This window comes from Bubalus bubalis, chromosome 7 (genome assembly GCF_019923935.1).
Source record: "Bubalus bubalis isolate 160015118507 breed Murrah chromosome 7, NDDB_SH_1, whole genome shotgun sequence".
Taxonomy (NCBI): domain Eukaryota; kingdom Metazoa; phylum Chordata; class Mammalia; order Artiodactyla; family Bovidae; genus Bubalus; species Bubalus bubalis.
Window position 1 is genome coordinate 3,721,745 of NC_059163.1, and position 19,700 is coordinate 3,741,444.

Here is a 19,700-nt window from a genome sequence, read left to right on the forward strand (position 1 = left end):
ACCCATCACCCACAGCGTAGTGTTTCCATGCAGACCTGTGTGTGTGTGTGTGTGTGTGTGTATTCCTGAGTGCTTCAAAAACACTCAGAAGTCTCATGCTGAGCCAACTGCCAATTCACATGTAATTGTCAAGGATATAACACAGAGAGACCCATGTTTGCAGTCTCCATGCGAACATCTTGCAGAACACGTATCATGGCTTGGAATCCACAGTGACTCAGCCATGATTCAGTCACCCCTGGGGTCCCTAGGGCTGCCCGCTCACACCCAGACGTGCCTCTCCGTCACATCCCCGACTCCGTGGGGTTAGAACCTCTAACCTGTTCTCCATTTCTACAATTTCGTTATTTGGGGAATATCCTCTGAGTAGAATCGCTGGGATTAGCTTTCTCATTCAGTATAATTCTCTGCAGATTCGCCCAAGCTGTGGTGTAGAGCCTGTTCCTTCTTACTTCAGAGCACCGCCCTTGGGATGGATGTACCAGCTCACCTCACATTTATCCACTCGCTCGTCGAGGACATCTGGCTGTCTCCCGTTTCTGGCTCTTATGAAGAAAGCTGCTGTGAACCTTGGTGTATACAGGTTTTCCTGTGAACCTCTTTGTTTCCCTGGGATAAAGGCCCATGAGTCTGGGATAAAGGCCCATGAGACTGCTGAGTCTCATGGATGTTGCATGCTTAGTTTTTAAGGAAATGACCAACTTTCCCAGAGCGGCTGTACCACTTCACGTCCATGTCAGCCATGCAGGAGGGACCCAGTTTCTCTGCATCCTCACCAGTGTTTGGTGGGACCACCATCCTTCATGTTAGTCATTCCTGTAGGCGCACAGGGACCCTCTTTACGCTGCATTGCCCTGATGGTTAAGGATGCTGAGCATGGTTCCCTGTGCTTCTTTGCCGTTCTCTTCGGGAACACGTTTCTCCATGTCTTCTGCTCATCTTCTGGTTGCTTGTCCTCTTACGGTTGGGTTCTGAGTCATCTTTATATATTCCGGGTACTAGTCCTTGTTGGATACGGTTTGTAATTATTTTCTCTGTGGTCGTCTTTTCACCTTCTCAGGCTCTGTCACAGATGAAACGTGTCGTATTCTGATGAAGTCCAGTTTATCACACTTCATTCGTGGATGGTGCTTATGGTGTCAATGCTAAGAACTCTGTCTAGCCCTAGAGCACAGGTTATTTCCCCTGCCTTTTTTCTACAAGCTTCACAGGTTTCCATTTAAGGCTGTGATCAACTTTGAGTCAACTCTGCATCAGGCATGAGGTTCGTTTTCACCGGCTCCTCGTTTGTTGACGCCCGTCCTTCCTTCGCTGAAATGCTTTTGCACCTGGGCCAGAATCAGCCGGACCCATCTATGTGGGTCTGTTTCTGGGTTCCCCATCAGATCTTATGTTTGGTTCTAAGATCTTCACAGAACTTGGATTCCTAAATCCAGGGCTGTTTCCACACCTGGACTGGGTGAGTATGTCTATGGCTGTGTACGAATGCGAGTGCGTGGTCACGTGTGAACATGTGTAAGTGTCCGTGTGTGTGTGTGTGTGAGAACAGGAGTGTTCACCAGTGCGTGTACCCACTCCAACCTTGCGCCCACTCCTTCCCAAGGCTTCGACGCGGGAGCCAGTGGCCTGTTCCGGACAGTGGAGGGCAAAGGACTCTCTTCCAAGAGCATCTTTCTGCTGTTCCCTCACCTCCGCCCCTGCAGGCGAGGGTCCCAGCCTGCTGGGACAGTGGGCTGCCACGCGTGTCCTGTCCTGGGTCTGGATGGAGCATCCCAGCAGTGACTAGCTGCTGGGATTCTGGGCTCTAGAGGGCAGCAGGTGGCCATGTTTCCTGCAAGTCAGTCCTGGAGCTCTGGGTGGCAGGTGGGTCCCCTCTGAGGGTCCCCTCGAGGGTCTGCACAGGGGGCTGCACCCTCCTCTGCAGTGAACAGAGCCTCCCCCCCGCCCCCGCACACACACACACACACACACACACACACACACACACCGCCCCAGGGTTGCCCAAGGCTGAAGCGTGACTCTCAGGGCCAGGCTCAATCATCGCGGGGCCAGCAGGTTGATGCACCCTCGGGTCAGGTCTGGGGGCTGCAAACCAGGAGGTGTCCACACAGAGCCCCCTGGCCTGGACCCAACGCCAGCTCTGTGCAGCCTCAGGTGGGTGGCTGCGCCTGTCTGAGCCTCAGCCTCCCCAGCCATAAAGCCGGCTGGTGGGAGCACAGCCCGTGGGCAGGCGAGGATGGAGGGGAACGCGCCCACGCAGGCACCCACGCATTCAGTTCTTCACACGGGACCAGAGCCCCCGCTTTCCAGCATCAGAGACTGCATCGGGTTCCCCGGTCCCACCTGGGCAGGCATGGACGGACATCTTCTGCACGGAGCCCCCTCAGTTCGCTCAGTACGTTTGTTAACTGAAGCCCCCAGTACTCGAGAGCTGTGAGCCGGGGGCTGGGGTCCCGGGTGGGAAGAGGGGGCTCTGCACCCCTTTGTGCTTTCCTGTCTGCTTGTGAGTGTTTTTAGTTTCTATATTTGGATTTTCTACAATGAGCATTTGTTATATCTATAATCAGAAAAATAAGCACATGCATATTAGTTTAAATAGACTCAGTTCAGTCACTCAGTCGTGTCCGACTCTTTGCGACCCCATGAATCGCAGCACGCCAGGCCTCCCTGTCCATCACCAACTCCCGGAGTTCACCCAGACTCACGTCCATCAAGTCAGTGATGCCATCCAGCCATCTCATCCTCTGTCGTCCCCTTCTCCTCCTGCCCCCAATCCCTCCCAGCATCAGAGTCTTTTCCAATGAGTCAACTCTTCGCATGAGGTGGGCAAAGTACTGGAGTTTCAGCTTTAGCATCATTCCTTCCAAAGAAATCCCAGGGCTGATCTCCTTCAGAATGGACTGGTTGGATCTCCTTGCAGTCCAAGGGACTCTCAAGAGTCTTCTCCAACACCACAGTTCAAAAGCATCAATTCTTCGGTGCTCAGCCTTCTTCATAGTCCAACTCTCACATCCATACATGACCACAGGAAAAACCATAGCCCTGACTAGACGGACCTTTGTTGGCAAAGTAATGTCTCTGCTTTGGGAATAAATTAACAGTGGTCACCTTGAGAGAATAAGATTTTGGGTGACATTTATATCCTTGTGTTTTTAATGTGTTTCCCCAGTGTTCTACAATGAGTATATATGTTCTTAAAATCAGGAAAAAAAGTAACACTTATACTAAAAAAAGAAAGAAATACTAGGAGACAGGGAGGAAATTTATATGTTTATATGTGTGTGTGTGTGTTAGTTGCTAAGTCATGTCCAACTCTTTGCAATCCATGGACTGTAGCCCACTAGGCTCCTCTGTCCATGGGATTCTCCAGGCAAGAATACTGGTGTGGGTTGTCATTCCTTTCTCCAGGGGATCTTCCCATCCCAGGGATCGAACTCAGGTCTGCCATACTGCAAGCAGATTCTTTACCACCTGAGCCACCTGGGAAGCCCCGCATAATATATGTGTGTGTGTATACATATACACATATATGAAATATTTCTATATCCGTCCATATATATTTGTATCTATGTCATCCATTAACTATCAATGATTTTTTTCATTAATCTATATCTATTTATCATTTATATCTATCTATCTATCTATGCATCACTATGAACAAAGCTAGGGGAGGTGATGGAATTCCAGCTGAGCTATTTCACATCCTGAAAGATGATGCTGTGAAAGTGCTGCACTCAATATGCCAGCAAATTTGGAAAACTCAGCAGTGGCTACGGCACTGCTGAAAAGGATCAGTTTTCATTCCAATCCCAAAGAAAGGCAATGCCAAAGAATGCTCAAACTACCGCACAATTGCATTCATCTCGCACGCTAGCAAAGTAATGCTCAAAATTCTCCAAGCCAGGCTTCAACAGTACGTTAATGGAGAACTTCCAGGTGTTCAAGCTGGATTTAGAAAAGGCAGGGGAACCAGAGATTAAATTGCCAACATCCATTGGATCATATAAAAAGCAAGAGAATTCCAGGAAAACATCTACTTCTGCTTCATTGACTATGCTAAAGCCTTGACTGTGTGGATCACAACAAACTATGGAAAATTCTTAAAGAGATGGGAATACCAGACCACCTGACCTGCCTCCTGAGAAATCTGTAAGAGGGACAAGAAGCAACCGATAGAACTGGACATGGAACAACAGACTGGTTCCAATTTGGAAAGAAGTACATCAAGGCTGTATATTGTCACCCTGCTTATTTAACTCATGCAGAGTATGTCATGCGAAATGCTGGGCTGGATGAAGCACAAGCTGGAATCAAGATTGCCGGGAGAAATCTCAATAAACTCAGATATGCAGATGACACCACCCTTATGGCAGAAAGTGAAGAGGAACTAAAGAGCCTCTTGATGAAAGTGAAAGAGGAGAGTGAAAAAGCTGGCTTAAAACTCAACATTCAACAAATGAAGATCATGGCATCCGGTCCCATCACTTCATGGCAAATAGATGGGGGAAACAATGGAAACAGAGACAGACTTTATATTTGGGGGCTCCAAAATCACTGCAGATGGTGACTGCAGTCATGAAATTAAAAGATGCTTGCTTCTTGGAAGGGAAGCCATGATCAACCTAGACAGCATATTAAAAAGCAGAGATATTACTTTGCCAACAAAGGTTTGTCTAGACAAAGCTATGGTTTTTTCCAATAGTCATGTATGGATGTGAGAGTTGGACCATAAAGAAAGCTGAGGAATTGATGCTTTTCAACTGTGGTGTTGGGGAGGACTCTTGAGAGTCCCTTGGATTGCAAGAAGATCCAACCAGTCCACCCTAAAGGAAATTAGTCCTGAATATTCATTGGAAGGACTGATGCTGACGCTGAAGCTCCAATACTTTGGCCACCTGATGCAAAGAACGGACTCATTGGAAAAGAGCCTGATGCTAGGAAAGATTGAAGGTAGGAAGAGAAAGGGATGACAGAGGATGAGATGGTTAGATGGCATCACCAACTCCATGGACATGGGTTTGGGTAGACTCCAGGAGTTGGTGATGGACACGGAAGCCTGGCATGCTGCAGTCCATGTGGTCACAAAGAGTTGGACATGACTAAGCAATTGAACTGAACTGATTTATCTGCCTATCACCTATTACAGAATTTGTGTTGGCTATGAGATTATAAAGTAATAATTTTTTTTTTAAACTGCCTGTTTTTCTTAAGATTCCAAATTCACTAGATCAGTATAATGAGAGGTTTAAAACATTCTATTGCTGCTCACGGGAATGAATGAATCTGACATCACCATGCTGTCAACACCCAGGCAGACATGTTTGAAGCCCCTCTCCCTGGACCTGAGCTGGCAGCTCGCTGCTCCATTGCCCCTGCCCTCCACTCTCTCCCGAGTTTTCCATTTCATTGCTTCACTGCTGGTCTGGACCTGGGCAGGGGTCTCCAGCGCACTGTTACCGCCCGCAGTCTGGAAACGCTGGTCCGGATGACTCTGCACTCCAGGACTCCGAGGGGGAGAGGACGCCTCCCACCGCCCCGTCCGCCCGGCCGAAGCGGCCCCTCACCTGCTCCTGCCGCACCACGAACAGGACGTCCTCCCCGGGCCGCACAGCCACCGCCTCGCCGCGGATGCTGATCTGCAGGCCCCGCGGCGGCAGGAGCGGGCACTGCAGCCGCACGGGGCTCTGCCGCGGGTCCACGCCGCCCTCGCACACGTTGGACACCAGCTTCCGGTACCTGCGGCCAGAAAGCGGGTCAGCGTCCGCCCGGACTGGCCGGGCCGGGGCGGGGCGGGACCTGCTGCCTGGCTGACAGCTTCAGTAGCCGTGCGGGGGCTTTGGCTTGTGACCCCCGCGCTTCAACCCCCTCCCTCTTCCTGACTCCATCTGTTTGCTCTTTCTGCCCCATTTTGGAGCTGGGGAAACTGAGGCTCAGAGAAGGGAATGAGCTCTAATGGCAGGACCGCGGCCCTCACTGGTCCGAGCGTGTTCTCACGATGCTGAGAGTGGTTGTTGCTGGGGGACGACTAGAGGAGCCAGAATGGATACTGCGACTTTGCTGGGAAACGTGGTCCTGGGAAGCCAGAGCGCCCCGGAGGGGCTGGGACTTCCCGATGACGCGCCACGTGGCCGTGGGCAAGCACAGTCCCACAGGAGGCCTCCTCCTCTTACACGGATGGACTGGGGCCAGACGACACCCGATTCACCAGCTCATTTATGCAACGCGAATTGACTGAGCATCTGCTACGCGCCCGGTGCGAGGGCCGAGTTCATCCCTCGCAGCCCCTGCCCTTTGCGGAGAGGACTGTCCAGTGGGAAGGCAGCCCTCACCAAACCACCCCCCACATCAAAGCAACATTACGACCGTGACAGTATGGGGAAGGGGCTGCACCCGGGGCTCTGCTCCCCAAGAACGGGGCTTTCAGCTGGAGCAGAAGGTGGGCAGGAGAGTGAAGAGTGTCCTGGGCAGTGGAAACGGTGTGTGCCAAGGCCCTGTGGTTGGGGGGGGGCAGGTGTGAGATGAGGGTGGGGAGGGGCTGGCGGGGAGAGCCTCACGCGCTCTAGTAAACTTTTAGGGCCTCCCTAGTAGCTCAGTGGTAAAGAATCCACCTGCCAATGCAGGAGACGTGGGTTCAGTCCCTGGATCAGGAAGATCCCCTGGAGGAAGAAATGGCAACCCACTCCAGTACTCTTGCCTGGAGAGTCCCAGGGACAGAGGAGCCTGGCGGGCTGCAGTCTGTGCTGTTGCACAACGTCAGACATGACTCAGCGACTAAGCGATAACAACAAACTCTTAGGAGGCATTAGGAAAACCCTGCTAGGGAGGCACGGATTGTTATCATGCAAAGATGCGTGTGGTTAGTTGGGAAGAAAATACCCTCCCTAAGAGCCACCCTCCCACAGCCCCTTGGCATCCAGAGTGTGCAGATGGTGTGAAATGAAAGCCTTTGCCCTTGGTATGGGTCCTGACTCTGACATTTCAGACAAGAGTCCCTGCTTGCCAAGCCCTGGAGCAGCTGCCGTGGCTCCCTGATGGAGGGAGGGACGGACGATAGATGGATGATGGGTGAATTGTTGGAGGGACGGGAGGATGAACGGATGGCGGGCGAGTGAGTGGAAGAATAAAGAGATGGATAGATGGATGGATGGATGGGTGGATGGATGAATGCAGGATGGATGGGGAATACACAGATAGATGATTGGATGATGATGGATGGATGGGTGGGTGGATGATGGATGGATGAGGAATACACAGATAGATGACTGGATGATTGGATAGATAGATGGATGATGGATGTATGGGTGGATGGATAGATGATGGATGGATGATGGATGGATGGATGGTGGATGGATGGTGGATGGATGGATGGGGAATACACAGATGACTGGATAATTGGATGGATAGATGGATGATGGATGGATGGGTGGACAGATGGGTGGATGGATGAATGAATGAAGGATGGATGGGGAATACACGGGTGATTGGATGATTGGATGGATAGAGGGATGATGGATGGATGGAGAATACACAGATAGATGATTGGATGGATGGATGGATGGATAGGTGGATGATGGACAGATGGGTGGATGGATGAATGGATGATGGATGGATGAGGAACACATGGGTAGATGATTGGATGACTGGCTGGACGGATGATGGGATTTATGCTGCTGAGGTCCAAGCCTGCAGTCTCTGGCCCTACTTCTTGCTTCTTCAGGCTCTGTCCTGCCCCATCCCCAGAGGCAGCAACCAGGCTTGTCTAATAAGTCCATAGGCAGTTCACTCCCTCTCAGAACTTCCCCTCAGGGACACAGAGACCTTTACGATGAAGCTTGCTTAGGACCTGTGGAGTGGCGGGCTCCCAGCTGTTACACATAGAACGCTGTTATAGTTTGATCCCTGAGACGCAGCACGCTCAGCCTCTGCAGAGGGAAGGAGGTCCCACCTGCGGAGCACTTCCCTCCCCCTCACGCACAGCGTGTGTTCATCACACCACACACCGAGGGACACACCATGTGTCAGAAAGCTTAGTCCAGTCCAGGGGACAGCTGGGTGAGCGTGACAATAACTGGGGACGTTCTATTCCCACAGAGTAAGCTCGGGTCCCAGGGTGAGTCAGGGAAGGCTTCCTGAAGGAGGCACCATTCAAGCTGAGACCTAAAGGGAGTGTGACTATCTCTGGCCCAGCTCAGGCCTGGCTTGCTCAGGGTTGGCAGATGGGGAGGGGCTTTGGCACTGCAGGGGCTCAGGGGGCCAGGGAGGCAGTTTCCTTCTCTGGGTACAGCGGGTATGAGCGCCAAGGCTGGGGACCTCCTTGCTTTCTGTTTGGAGCCGGCTCAGGGTGTCTCTTCTCCCTGATGCTGACCCATCTGGGCTCCGAATGGAGAGCCCTGGCCGGGGGCAGAGTCTGGGTGACTTGCAGGAGCCCCAGCGCAAAGGGCGGTCAGCCCTGATTTCTCTCTCCCTGACTCCACGCGAGGAGCCGTGGGCACCAGGTGGGAAAGGCAGGGGTTACCATGGTTCTGCCCCTTGCGACTCACCCGAGACTGCTGGTGTAGGTCTGGCCCAGGACACAGTCGTCAGGGGGCGACAGGGGGTTAAACCAGAAGTTGGCAAAGCACTTGTTGGCATCGGACTCCGAGGAGGGGGCGCGCTCAAATCCATAGTCACTGGGAGGAGGAAGACACGGCGGTCAGGAGACGGGCAGTGGCGGGGGTGCGAGCCAGCCCAGGGTAGGTGCCCCACAGCAAGGACACACAGAGGCAGATCCACAGGCCCCGTCCCAGAGGGGAGAAGGACTGAAAGCTGATGGTTACGTTCCGGGTGAGAAGGGATGCAAAGGGGATTCTGGGAAATTACAGCGGAGCACTGAACCCAGCCTGGGCATCCTGGAGGGCTGCCTGGAGGAGGTAGCTGACTCTCAATGGAAGATCAAGAGATAACCAGGGGAGGAGGGGGAAGGGCACTGCAGGTGGGGTCCAGCCCCTTCAGCGCCAGAGCCGGGAGACGCAGGTGGGAATGGCAGGACGAGGAAGGGCGAGGATGGCTGGGGAGGGAGCCAGCTTCCAGAACTCGGACATTCTCATGTGGGTGGTGGGCAAGCACAGGAGTCCTTGAGCGGGGCGGTGGGGCGGGGGGTGGTCAGGGGGTTTCCAGGCAGGTCTCTGGATGGTGGAGGGGGTTGCTGGCTGCCCTGGCTCCCCATGCTGCCCTCCGTCTTCCTCTGTGTTCCTGCCCTCCTGGGAGCAGGCCGCCCCTGCCGGCTTGGAAAGGACACCCATGGATTCTTGAATGTGGGCCGGACCGGGTGGCTGGGTGATCGGGCCCAGAATAAGGGGGCCGTGCTGGAGCGCGGCTCTCAGGTTGCCCGCAGGGCGGCGGCCACAGGGTCACTCAAGCAGCACCCCCCCGCCCCCCACCCACCCCCAGGGCTGGGGCAGAGTGGGACCCTCACCAGAGGAAGTCCGAGGCCCGGCACGGGCACACGCGGGCCGTGAGCGCTGCCGTGAAGCTGCGGCCCGTGACGCACCAGGACGCGGGCTTCCTCCTGCGGAAGCTCCTCTGCTGGCCCATGACGCAGCGGTCACCCTGCGGGGGGACGCGGGGTGAGGGGCCGCCCCGCTGTGGCTCCCACTGCTGGTCTGGCCCGTTCCTTATTCCCCCGGCCCAGGTGGGCATCGGGGCAGGAAATCGGGGCCCAGGGGCAGGGCTGTGTGTGTGCCTGACGCTGACCCGGGGCAGCCCAGCCCCTGTCCAACCCCCCAGCACTCACTGAGTGCTGTGTACCTGGCCCTGCTGGGCTCTGAGGGGGCCTCAGGCCCCGGAAGAGAGGCCCCGTGCAATCCTCAGGCCTGAGGGTTTCAGGTGGGCCCTGTGAGGCTGGGACGAGCCACAGCCTCCAGGCCTCAGGGGCCACACAGCAGGTGTTCAGCCAACAATCTGAGCAGGACACACCGGTGTGAACAGGCACTACGCAGATACAGCTGTGGGCACCCCCCAACCCCAGCGATTCTGGGCCCCTCCACTCTGAAATCCTGAGCACCCAACCCGAACTGCAGCGGAAGACCATTTCTGGTCCTCACGTATTCCCCTCCGTGTGAATATTCCTCATTTTGCTGTAGGAAGTTTTGTGTGTCTGAGATTACAGCGTGGGGGCTGTCCCAGATCATTGGTGTTACCCAGTGTGTGATACCTGAGCCCTGCTACCTTCCCTCCATCCCGCAAATCCGGGATCCCGAGCACAGCTGGCTTCGGGCTGGGTCGGGCCTGTGCCCCTGTGCCCCTGGGTGTACCCGCAGACCCTGGCTCAGGCCGCCCAGAAGGGCCAGCACGCCCAACTGGAGGACCCACATCCGGGGGAGGCCGGCAGCCTGGCAGGACGGGGTTTGCGGGCAGAGGGGGTGCCCTGCGCGGGGCCGGGCCCACCTGCAGGTTGGTGAGGTCCCAGGAGCTGTAGTCATCCTCGCTGCACCGCCTGGAGAACCAGGGCCGGAAGTCCACCTTGACCAGCTCCCAGTCCGAGCGGAAGCTGATGTGGCCGAAGACGCTGGGGAGGGAAGGAGGGGGCGGGAAACCGCCTTGGTCCAGCCAGCCCCCCAGGCGCCCCCCAGTCCCCTGCGGCTTCCACCCACACTTTCCCAGTGGGTCCAGCGGTCTCTCCCCTGCCCCCGCCGGGCAGCCCCAGGATGGACCCTGCACTGGGCTGGGCAGGCTGCAGGCCTATGGGCATCAGCATCAAGCGTTCCCACCGCCATCGCCCGTTATCTACGTCTTGTGGATGGCGCTGCTGTGGGCCATCCCAGGTGCCCCCCACGGACGAGGACGCGGGCACAGTGGGGTCAGGAGCCCGGCCCTCCCTCAGTGGCCAGGCTGGTCCTGGCAGAACTGTTTCTCAGGATGACTCGTGGTCGGGTGTCTGCGTTCTGTGCTGTCTGGCTTCTCCCCGCCCGCGTCCCTGCCTCTGTCGGCCTGTCCATACCAGGGGGCTCATGCGGCAGAAACCCAGCTCCCTCTGCATAGCTGGGCCACAGAATTTCCCCCCAAGCAGACCGGACAATCCATGGAGAGGTAGGGAGTCATCCCCCGGCTCAGAGCGGGCTGGGAGCAGTGTGTTTGCATGCTGCTTGGTCTAAATCCTCACCACAGCCCACTTTACAGAAAGGAAAACTGAGGCACAGAGAGGCTGCATAGCTTGCTTAAGGTCACACAGCATGTTTGTGCCACTTCTTGGCCCACAGCTGTCATGAGTGCCTATCATGCGATGCCCAGATCCCTCGCTCTCCGAGAAGGCTGCTGCTTAAGGGGTTTCCTCCCAGCACCTCACACTTGGGCTCCAGAAGCCCAGCCTGCACTTCTCTGGTCCTTCTCCAGTTCACCCTATAGGACCCCGGCCATATTACCAGAGGTTGAGTGCCTGGATGGAGGAGCTGATGTACTCACTCCGGCCTTGGTCCCCATTCCAGGCTCACGGGTAGGAGCTGGATACTTGGGGAAGTCAGTTGTGGTCTAAAGGGCACAAACCCCAATCTAGGAGGGTCGTTGAGAAGGGTCCTGGAGTGTTTTCTGGGGGACATGATGGCTGGCTCTGCATATCTGAGGCTGATACCGGAAGAGGAGTTCTGGCTCCAAAGGACACCTCGGAGCCAGACAAGCCTGGGTTGACACCTGTTTACTTGTCTGTGACCTTTGGCATGTCCGTTCCTCTCTGTACCTCAGTTTCCTTGGCTTTAAGATGGGGACAATGACACTGGGCTTTTGGGACCCATGGTGGATTGGCGATGGTTTGTGTAGGACACTTGGTTGTAGAAGGTTCATAGACACACATGCACACCCACACTCACTCTTACACACACACCCCCGACACACATGCTCGGAGGTCCTCACACGCACACACATTACCTCCTTGCCCCAACCGTCCCCAGAAGCAGATACTGTGATCTTTACTTCACAGACGAGACCCCGAGCCTCTACAGGGGCCTCTTCTGGTCCTTGCAGCCTCCCTCTGCCTTGGCCTGGCTCCCCGCTCTGTGGTCCACCTCCCCGTCCGGGGCTCTGAGAGGCCTGATCGCTCTCCACCTTCCTGCCTTCCTTCCTGCCTGCCCACGGGCAGCCCTGGTATCTGGAGACACCCTGCGGTCCTCCTTCCAGCCTGAGCCTCTCACCCAATCGTGTTCAGCTGCCATAATCTATCCTGCTTTTCTGCTACCCGAGGCGTGAGCTCCCCCGTCACCCCAGCCTGGGCCTCTCCTGCTGCTGGTGGACGTGGCCCAGCATGGACCAAATGGCCCGCTTCTCCTCCACTTGGTCCAGCAGCTCTCAGAGGGGCTCCCGACAGAGAGGTCGTGGGCGGCCCAAATGGGGGTGATGACGGTGGTCATGAAGGTGTCCCGCTGGTCCGCTGTCCTGACTCCCATCCTGGCGGGGACAGTCCCCTCCCTGGGAGTCTCACTACATGGGGACTGTCTGCCACGGCAACCCCATCTCCCAAGCAGAGCCAGCTGGGTTGTTACTTAAATGGGGCATGAGGGTCTTAGCTCATTGAAGGGATGTCCTTAAGGGACATCTTCACTCCTGTACTCCAGCCTGGAGAACTCCATGGACTGAACAGTCCATGGGGTCGCAAAGAGTCGGACAGGAATGAGCGACTTTCACTCACTCACCCACTCCAGGCCCTCCACAGCCTGAGCCTGTCTCCCGCTCTTCTGGAAGCCGTGTTATGATGGAGGTGACCGCAGCGGTGACTGCCGGTGTGTCCTCTGCCCCTGCCAGACACCCGCCCCCCCATCCACTCCTCCTCACCACCCCAGGGGGCGTGCTGTTAGTATTCCCACCTTACTGACAAGGAGACTGAGGCCAGGGACCCCTCAGGATGGCACGGCCGTGGCCCACCTCCTGGGGAGCGGGATCAGTCTCCCAGCTGGTGGCTTTGGGGCTCTGATGCCTGGCCCGGGAAACACGCACTGGCCGGAGTGTGACCACCGCGAACTCCTGCGCGGGCTGCCCAAGCCCCACCTGGGAAGTCTCTGAAAAGAGGCTGGTTCACTTGATCTAACTAATCCCCTCCGTGTCTCTGAAGTCCTGCCTTTTATGAAGCCTAAACGTTCAGCTCATACTTTGAGAAATAGCTGGCATCTGGCTAACTCTGAGTTTTAGGAAGTTAGTGCCTTTAATGTGTGTGTGAAAGTGAAAGTGTTAATCACTCAGTCGTGTCCGAGAGTAGGTACTCATTCCCTTCTCCAGGGGCTCTTCCTGACCCAGGGATCGGACTGGCGTCTCCCACATCACAGGCAGATTCTTTACCATTGGAATCACCTTCTGAAAGTCGGAAAGTGAAAAATCACTCCAGTCATGTTCGACTCTTTGTGACCCCATGGACTATACAGTCCATGGAATTCTCCAGGCCAGAATACTGGAGTGGGTAGCCTTTCCCTTCTCCTGGGGATCTTCCCAACCCAGGGATCAAACCTAGTTTGCCCTCATTGCAGGTGGATTCTTTACCAGCTGAGCCACAAGGGAAGCTCAAGAATACTGAAGTGGGTAGCCTTTCCCTCCTCCAGCGGATCTTCCTGATCCATCACCTTCACCATCGACAGAATCACAATCTCAAAGGGCCAAGTGGGCAGTGATCCAGGGCTGACCCTTGCCTCTTAGTCCCACCCCTCACCAACCCAGTGATCCTGGGCAGATGACAGATGTTCTTGGTTAGGGAAGAGTGGCCACCTCCCAGTGGCAGAGGGTGAGAGGACGCAGAGGATGGTAAGAGACAAGGAGGCGGGTGTGACGATGGGGGTGAGAGTGGGGAGGATGGGGAGGGAGGCGGGGGGCAGTGCTGAACCCGCCTAGAGCAGCAGGGCCTGAGGGGCCCTCCGCCACGGCCCGCCTGGGGTTCGGCTCTGACCTGCCTGCCCACCTCCCGTGGGCACTCACGTCATGACCAGCGTCTCGTCCCCTGGCTCACTCAGCAGCCCATCCACAAACACGGAGGTGCTGGTGAAGTTGTGCGTGCTCCAGGTGAGGCCCTCGTCCACGCTGAACCTGCCAAGAGAAGGGGCAGCTGGGGACAGTCTGCGTCCAGGGCCAGCTGCCTTGTCAGGCCCAGCCCTGCCCACGCCCAGGGACCAGAGCTGTCGAGCTGAGGCGGCTGGGCGAACTGGCAGGGGCAGTGACCAACCCCAGGGCCAGTCCAGTGTCCCCAGCGCGACTGGGCCCCTGCCCTCACACTCTCATAGGACGGCAGCCACCTGCCAGCACCAGGTGGCACCCATGTCTGCTCAGGGACACTACAGTCAAGGAGCCCTGGGGGTGTGGCCTGAGATCCCCTGGATTGCCGTTATCCAGGTCTTGGAAACATCCAGGTCAGCCCTCCCCAGTGCCCAAGCCCAGCCCAGGGTCTGCAGGGTCACGTGTGGGAGCTTATGCCCCCAGGGTGGCGTATCAGTGTTGCCAGCTTGCCATGCAGAAAGATCTTTTTTAGACTAGAGTGATACTGGTTTCCTGACAGCTCCCTGGGCTCTGCCTCCCAAGTCCACAGTTCATGCCTGCCCTCACGTCCCCACAACAGCCCTTCACACATCTGAAGCTGATGCCAAACCCACTCTGGCCTGGACACACACAGCCGGCTTCCCTGTCTGGCCTCCACCTATCTAATTCAGGTCCATCCCGAAAAGTCGCCTCCTCTGGGAAGCCTTCCCTGCTCTCCCAGGAGGAGGGGCGGGTAGGGGCATCCTCACAGCCCCAGGCCTCCCTCTGGCCCACCCGACCACACTGGGTTGTCATTCCCCACCCCTTGTCTCCCCAGGCCTGGCAGCAAGCAGCTATCAGCAGCATGGGTGGGGGTGGGGGTGGGGGGGTGGTGAGGGGGGGGTGGTGGTGGGTGCTGGGGAGTGGGGTGTGGGTGGTGGCAGTGGGTGGTGGGAGAGGGTGCTGGTGGTAGGCAGGGTGATGGTGGGGGGTGGGGGGTGGACACTGTGCAGAGCCTGGCACTAACCCCCTTGGCGGGGTCTGGTGCCTTCGTCCTGGGGTCCTGCACGGGGGCCATCCTGGGGAATGCTCCGAGGGGTTCCCAAGTGGAGAGGACGGGACCCCGCCGCACTCAGCGCTGGGCACCCAGGGACTTACTTGAGGATCTTCAGGGGGATGGAGGTGTCCTTGATGGCCACGATCACGCCGCCGTGGTCCAGGTAGAGAATGTGGTGCTCCTCCTCGAACACCTGTAGCAGACCGTGGGCGGGGCTCTGAGGGCAGGACCCGGGGAGGGCTTGGAGGGCTTTCAGGGCCAGGGGTTGCTCTCCCAGGGATGGAACTGCCCACACGCTGGCTGGGGGGCTGCAGCAGAGTCCAGCTCCCTGAGGCAGGGCTGGTCAGAGGGCTCCTGCTGTCCCCAGGCCATCCCCTCCTTCCCCCAACCACCCAGACTCAGTACGTGTGGGATGAATGGCATGAATGCAAGCTGATGGCAATTTCTAGACCACTGACCAGAGAGCAAAATGCAAATAAACACTGCAAGTGTTTCTGCCTACAGGAAAACTCAGGCAGCACAAAGGCCAGCAACGTGAGGATGAGAAAGAAACTGTAGAATTTAGGAAAGCATTTAGGATAAGCATCCACTGGTAAAAGCAAACCTCTATTTATCATTGACTCAGTTCATGTGCCACCTCCTTCAGGAAGCCCTCCCAGATGCCACGCTGGGTGGGTGTGGGGAGTCTCTGGGCCCCCTGTCCCAGGGCTTACTGCATGAACTTGTCATTGTTTTCTCCAGCCAGGGACCTCCTCAAAGGCCCAGTCTGCCTCTGAGTCCTCTCTGTGGCCCAGTACTGGCTCAGCTCATGGCTGGAGGTGCCAGGGCTCAGGAAGTGTGTGTGGGATACATGAATGAGTGAGTGAGTGAGTGAATGAATCCCCACCAAGTCCTTAAGGGACAAAATGTCGAGAGACCTGGATAGGGCTCTCACAGGAGGAAACACCTCTGGTGGCCAGGGGGGCATAGCCCCAAATGTGCTCACAACCCTCACATGTGGTCAGACTCCCCATCTTCATACCCGCCTCCCACAAGGACAAGCAGGGGCATTTGCCCTGTCTACCCACTGGGGAGACGGGTGCCTCCCAGTCTCCCCATGGGAGCCCCACAGGCAATTCCACCCTCATTAGTAGGGACTTGGAAATCAGGCGACTCCAACCCCATGCAGCCATGAAATTAAAAGACTCTTGTTCCTTGGAAAGAAAGCTATGCCCAACCTAGACAGCATATTAAAAAGCAGAAACATCACTATGCCAACAAAGGTCCATCTAGTCAAAGCCATGGTTTTTCCAGTAGTCATGTATGGATGTGAGAGTTGGACTATAAAGAAAGCTGAGCGCTGAAGAATTAATGCTTTTGAACTGTGGTGTTGGAGAAGACTCACTTTGGCCCTGATGTGAAGCGCAGACTCATTGGAAAAGACCCTAATGCTGGGAAAGATTGAAGGCAGGAGGAGAAAGGGGATGACAGAGGATGAGATGGTTGGATGGCATCACCGACTGGATGGGCGAGTTTGAGCAAATTCTGGGAGATGGTGAGGGACAGGGAAGCCTGGGGTGCTGCAATCCATGGGGGTCTCAAAGAATCAGACACGACTTAGCAACTGAACTACAAAACAGCGCCCACAGGGAACCCGAGGGTCTGCGCATCCGTTGCTCTGGTCTTCTGCACCGTGAACAGTCAGCGGTCCCCCAACCCCACGCCCCGTCTTTCCCACTTCCCTGACACCCTGAGCTCTGGAGGGTGCTCCTTAAATGTTTTCTGGCTATTTGGGGATCATTCCAGGGAAGTCCTATTTTAAAAATATGCCCCTTTAGCAGCGTATATGCTGTCATTTGTAATTCACATACCCAGAGTTTTGTGGTAGAGACATCTCATGGCATCCTTGACAAGCCAGCCTGAGCTCTCCAGGTCTTCCTGCCTTTTTCCCACCCTGACCTCTGCCTCCTGCTTGCCTCCCACTGCAGTAAACTCCCCGCCTCTGACACAAGGGCGCCCCCTACTCTGTCAGGCACCCGGGCACTCCTGCACCCTCCTGTGCCCCCCACCCGGTACCCTCCTCCCATCACCATGGCTCAGCCCTAAACCGACGTTCTCCCACTTAATTCTGACAAGTTTCCAAGTTTGAAGCCTAAGCAAACGGCTTGCCAACAGTGGCCACTGTGAAAATACCTATGGTCAGTTTCTACAAAATACATCTCTCTGTTTCACCAGGTCTATTAAATCTAATAAGCTGGGGCCAGGGTGGGGGTGGTTTCTGTAATAAATGGACAGGCAGTGACCTTTAAGAGAGTTTTAGACATATCTCACTAGTTTTAGTGAAACAGAAATATTATAACATAATAAATCTCTTTTGCCCTTTTCAAAATTCCTAGTTTTTTGCATATTATTAAAAAAAAATGCCAGGACTTTAAACCAGGGTGCAGGTGAGCTCTGCACTCTGAGGATTCACGTCTTTGTCCAGAGCAGTAGCTGGGAGGAGTCTGTTAAGTGGGGGGCTCAGAGGTGCAAAAATCAACTTGAAAATAGAGCTGCTTCCATCCTCAGGAAGGGGAGACACAGACGAAAATTTAGTGCATTTTCTTAAGCGCTTAAGGTAGAAATTGCCACTCCATGAAGTCGGCAGACCACGTGAGGCTTTTTTTTTTTTCTTTCTGGAAAGAAACAGCAAGTGCAGGGGGTCCGAGCCTCTCCTGGGGCGAGTGCTTGGGTTTGGCTGGATGCCCCGGCGTCAGACCATCAGCCACCCTGCTCCGTGGGACACCCTTTGGACAGCAGCCCCCACCCCTCTAGTCTGAGACTCTGAGTCGCGTGCTGGGGTAGCGCTGACGGGCCCTCACAGTGTGAACCCCCACCCGCCCCCAGCCCAGGGGGCCGTTTCCTGCATAACTGCTGTCTCCTGATTCTTGTCATTTTCCTGTTTTTCTTTTCTCAGGCGCACTGAACATCAGATCACCACCCCGTGGATGTGCCCGAGGGACCCTGAACCACACTCACCGCGACCCCCCCAAACCTGCTCCTCCCCATTTCTCCTTTCTCTCCCAAGTCTCTGCCATCCACCCAGCAGCTGCCCCTGCAGGACCCCGGGCCTGGTCTGTGGCCCCCATGTCCTGCTCTCGGGGAGTCTCCGTGTGCCTTCCTGCTGGGACAGCGCCTCCACCCCATCCCTGGCGGTTATTCCGTTTGGGTTGACGTTCAGGGTAGCCTGACCGTGGGGAGATGTGTCAGACCACGAATCCTCCAGGAGTGGTGCTGCAAGAGCAGCAGGAGGTGGGGGCCAGCCAGGCCTGGGCCCTCTTTTCCCCGATGGTGACGTAACTCCTAAAGGGAGCGGTGTCCAGCCGCTCAGGCCGGGGCAGAAACAGCAGCGTGTCTCAGAGCTCCTCCAGGAGGGAGGGGCTGAGAACAGACACGTCTCTGGGGGCCCCGGTGCGGTGAGCCCCTTCCTGCCACCTTACCTGCCGCCAGGTGTGGCCGCAGTCCGACGTGATGTACATTTCCTCTTTATATTCCACCAGCTGGGAGCCCAGGTTACCTGGTCCAGAAGAGAAGAGATGGAGCTGCTCTTAGGACTGGCCATTCTTCCACTGACCGAGGTCTGAGCACAGCTGGGGTCCCAAACCAGGGCTGGTGGTGGATGGGCCCTGGGTCTACGCCACCAAAGCCACCAGCGGACGCGCCTTCCGCCCTCCTGGGTGCCGACAGGCCTGCAGTCACCACTGCGGGTCCTAGTCTGCGCGGTAAAGGGTTAACTTTGCCCAGAGAAAGCCGGCCTCAGGCAGCTCCGGCAGAGCCCAGGTGCAGGCAGAGCGTGGGGGCCTCAGGAGACCCACGGGTGAGGAGCGGGGTTCAGGAACAAGAAGCGTGGCTGGGGACCACGCGGGCCAGGGGAGCAGCGTGTGGACCCGGCAGCCCGTGATGGGCTTTAAACTGGGGCAGGACATGGCTGGGTCTACATTTGGAGGTAGCCCCTGGGGGATGGGTAAGGGGAGGCCAGAGGCAGGTCCGGGCAGCGTGGGGCTGTCCAGGTGTGAGGCTGGGTAAGCATATAGTAGGTGCTCATTAAGCATCCATCAGGGGGCCGTTTGGAGGATGGGGAAGTGGGCGCCAAGTCAGCTGGGCGACCAACAGGCTCCTCCTGGGTCCTGGTTCACCTGACCCTATACCAGGCTGGCAGGTGGGTCACCAGCCTTGAGGGGGCCTCTGCGGGGCTAGGACTTAATCTGGGGGTGCTGCTGAGTGGGGGCAAAGAATCTCCGCTTAGTATCCAAGGTGACTGCAGTTTGAAGACCAGGAGGCTTGGCCGAGTGGACTCTGACAGGAAGAACTTAGGTCACCTGGAGGACACAGCTCCAGGATGGTCACGGCGACCTTGGAACTGAGCTGGATGACCCCAGACAGCCTCCTGGGAAGGGGCTCGGACAGCAGAATTTTCTGACATATCAGATTTCACAGGCTTCTGCTCTGACCACGTGGTGATCGTGCGGGAGCCAGGGACCTGAGCTTCCTTCCAGGATGAAGGGACCTGCTTTGAGGACACGGCAGCCCTTCTGGACTCTTCCTGGAGCCCCAGAGGCCCCTGACCCGGCAACCTGAGCAGCCTTATCCACATGGTGCCCTCAGGAGCGGCTCCTCCAGAGCCAAGTGTAGATGTCAGTGGAAAGTCCCAAGGGAGAGGGGCCGT

At 56.4% G+C, this 19,700-nt stretch overlaps 1 protein-coding gene across 2 annotated transcripts in view; it reads right to left on the reverse strand.

Moving 5' to 3' along the window:
• Positions 1-19,700, reverse strand: part of SORCS2 (sortilin related VPS10 domain containing receptor 2) — a 489,049-nt gene that overhangs the window by 19,610 nt on the left and 449,739 nt on the right. For both annotated transcript variants that reach the window (XM_045166262.1, XM_045166261.1), the window contains exons 12-18: positions 18,475-18,551; positions 15,118-15,209; positions 13,927-14,034; positions 10,426-10,546; positions 9,455-9,588; positions 8,541-8,669; positions 5,565-5,736 (exon numbers count right to left, since the gene is read on the reverse strand). In XM_045166262.1, coding sequence (XP_045022197.1) covers positions 5,565-5,736; positions 8,541-8,669; positions 9,455-9,588; positions 10,426-10,546; positions 13,927-14,034; positions 15,118-15,209; positions 18,475-18,551 — 833 coding nt within the window. The remainder of the gene's footprint in view (positions 1-5,564; positions 5,737-8,540; positions 8,670-9,454; positions 9,589-10,425; positions 10,547-13,926; positions 14,035-15,117; positions 15,210-18,474; positions 18,552-19,700) is intronic.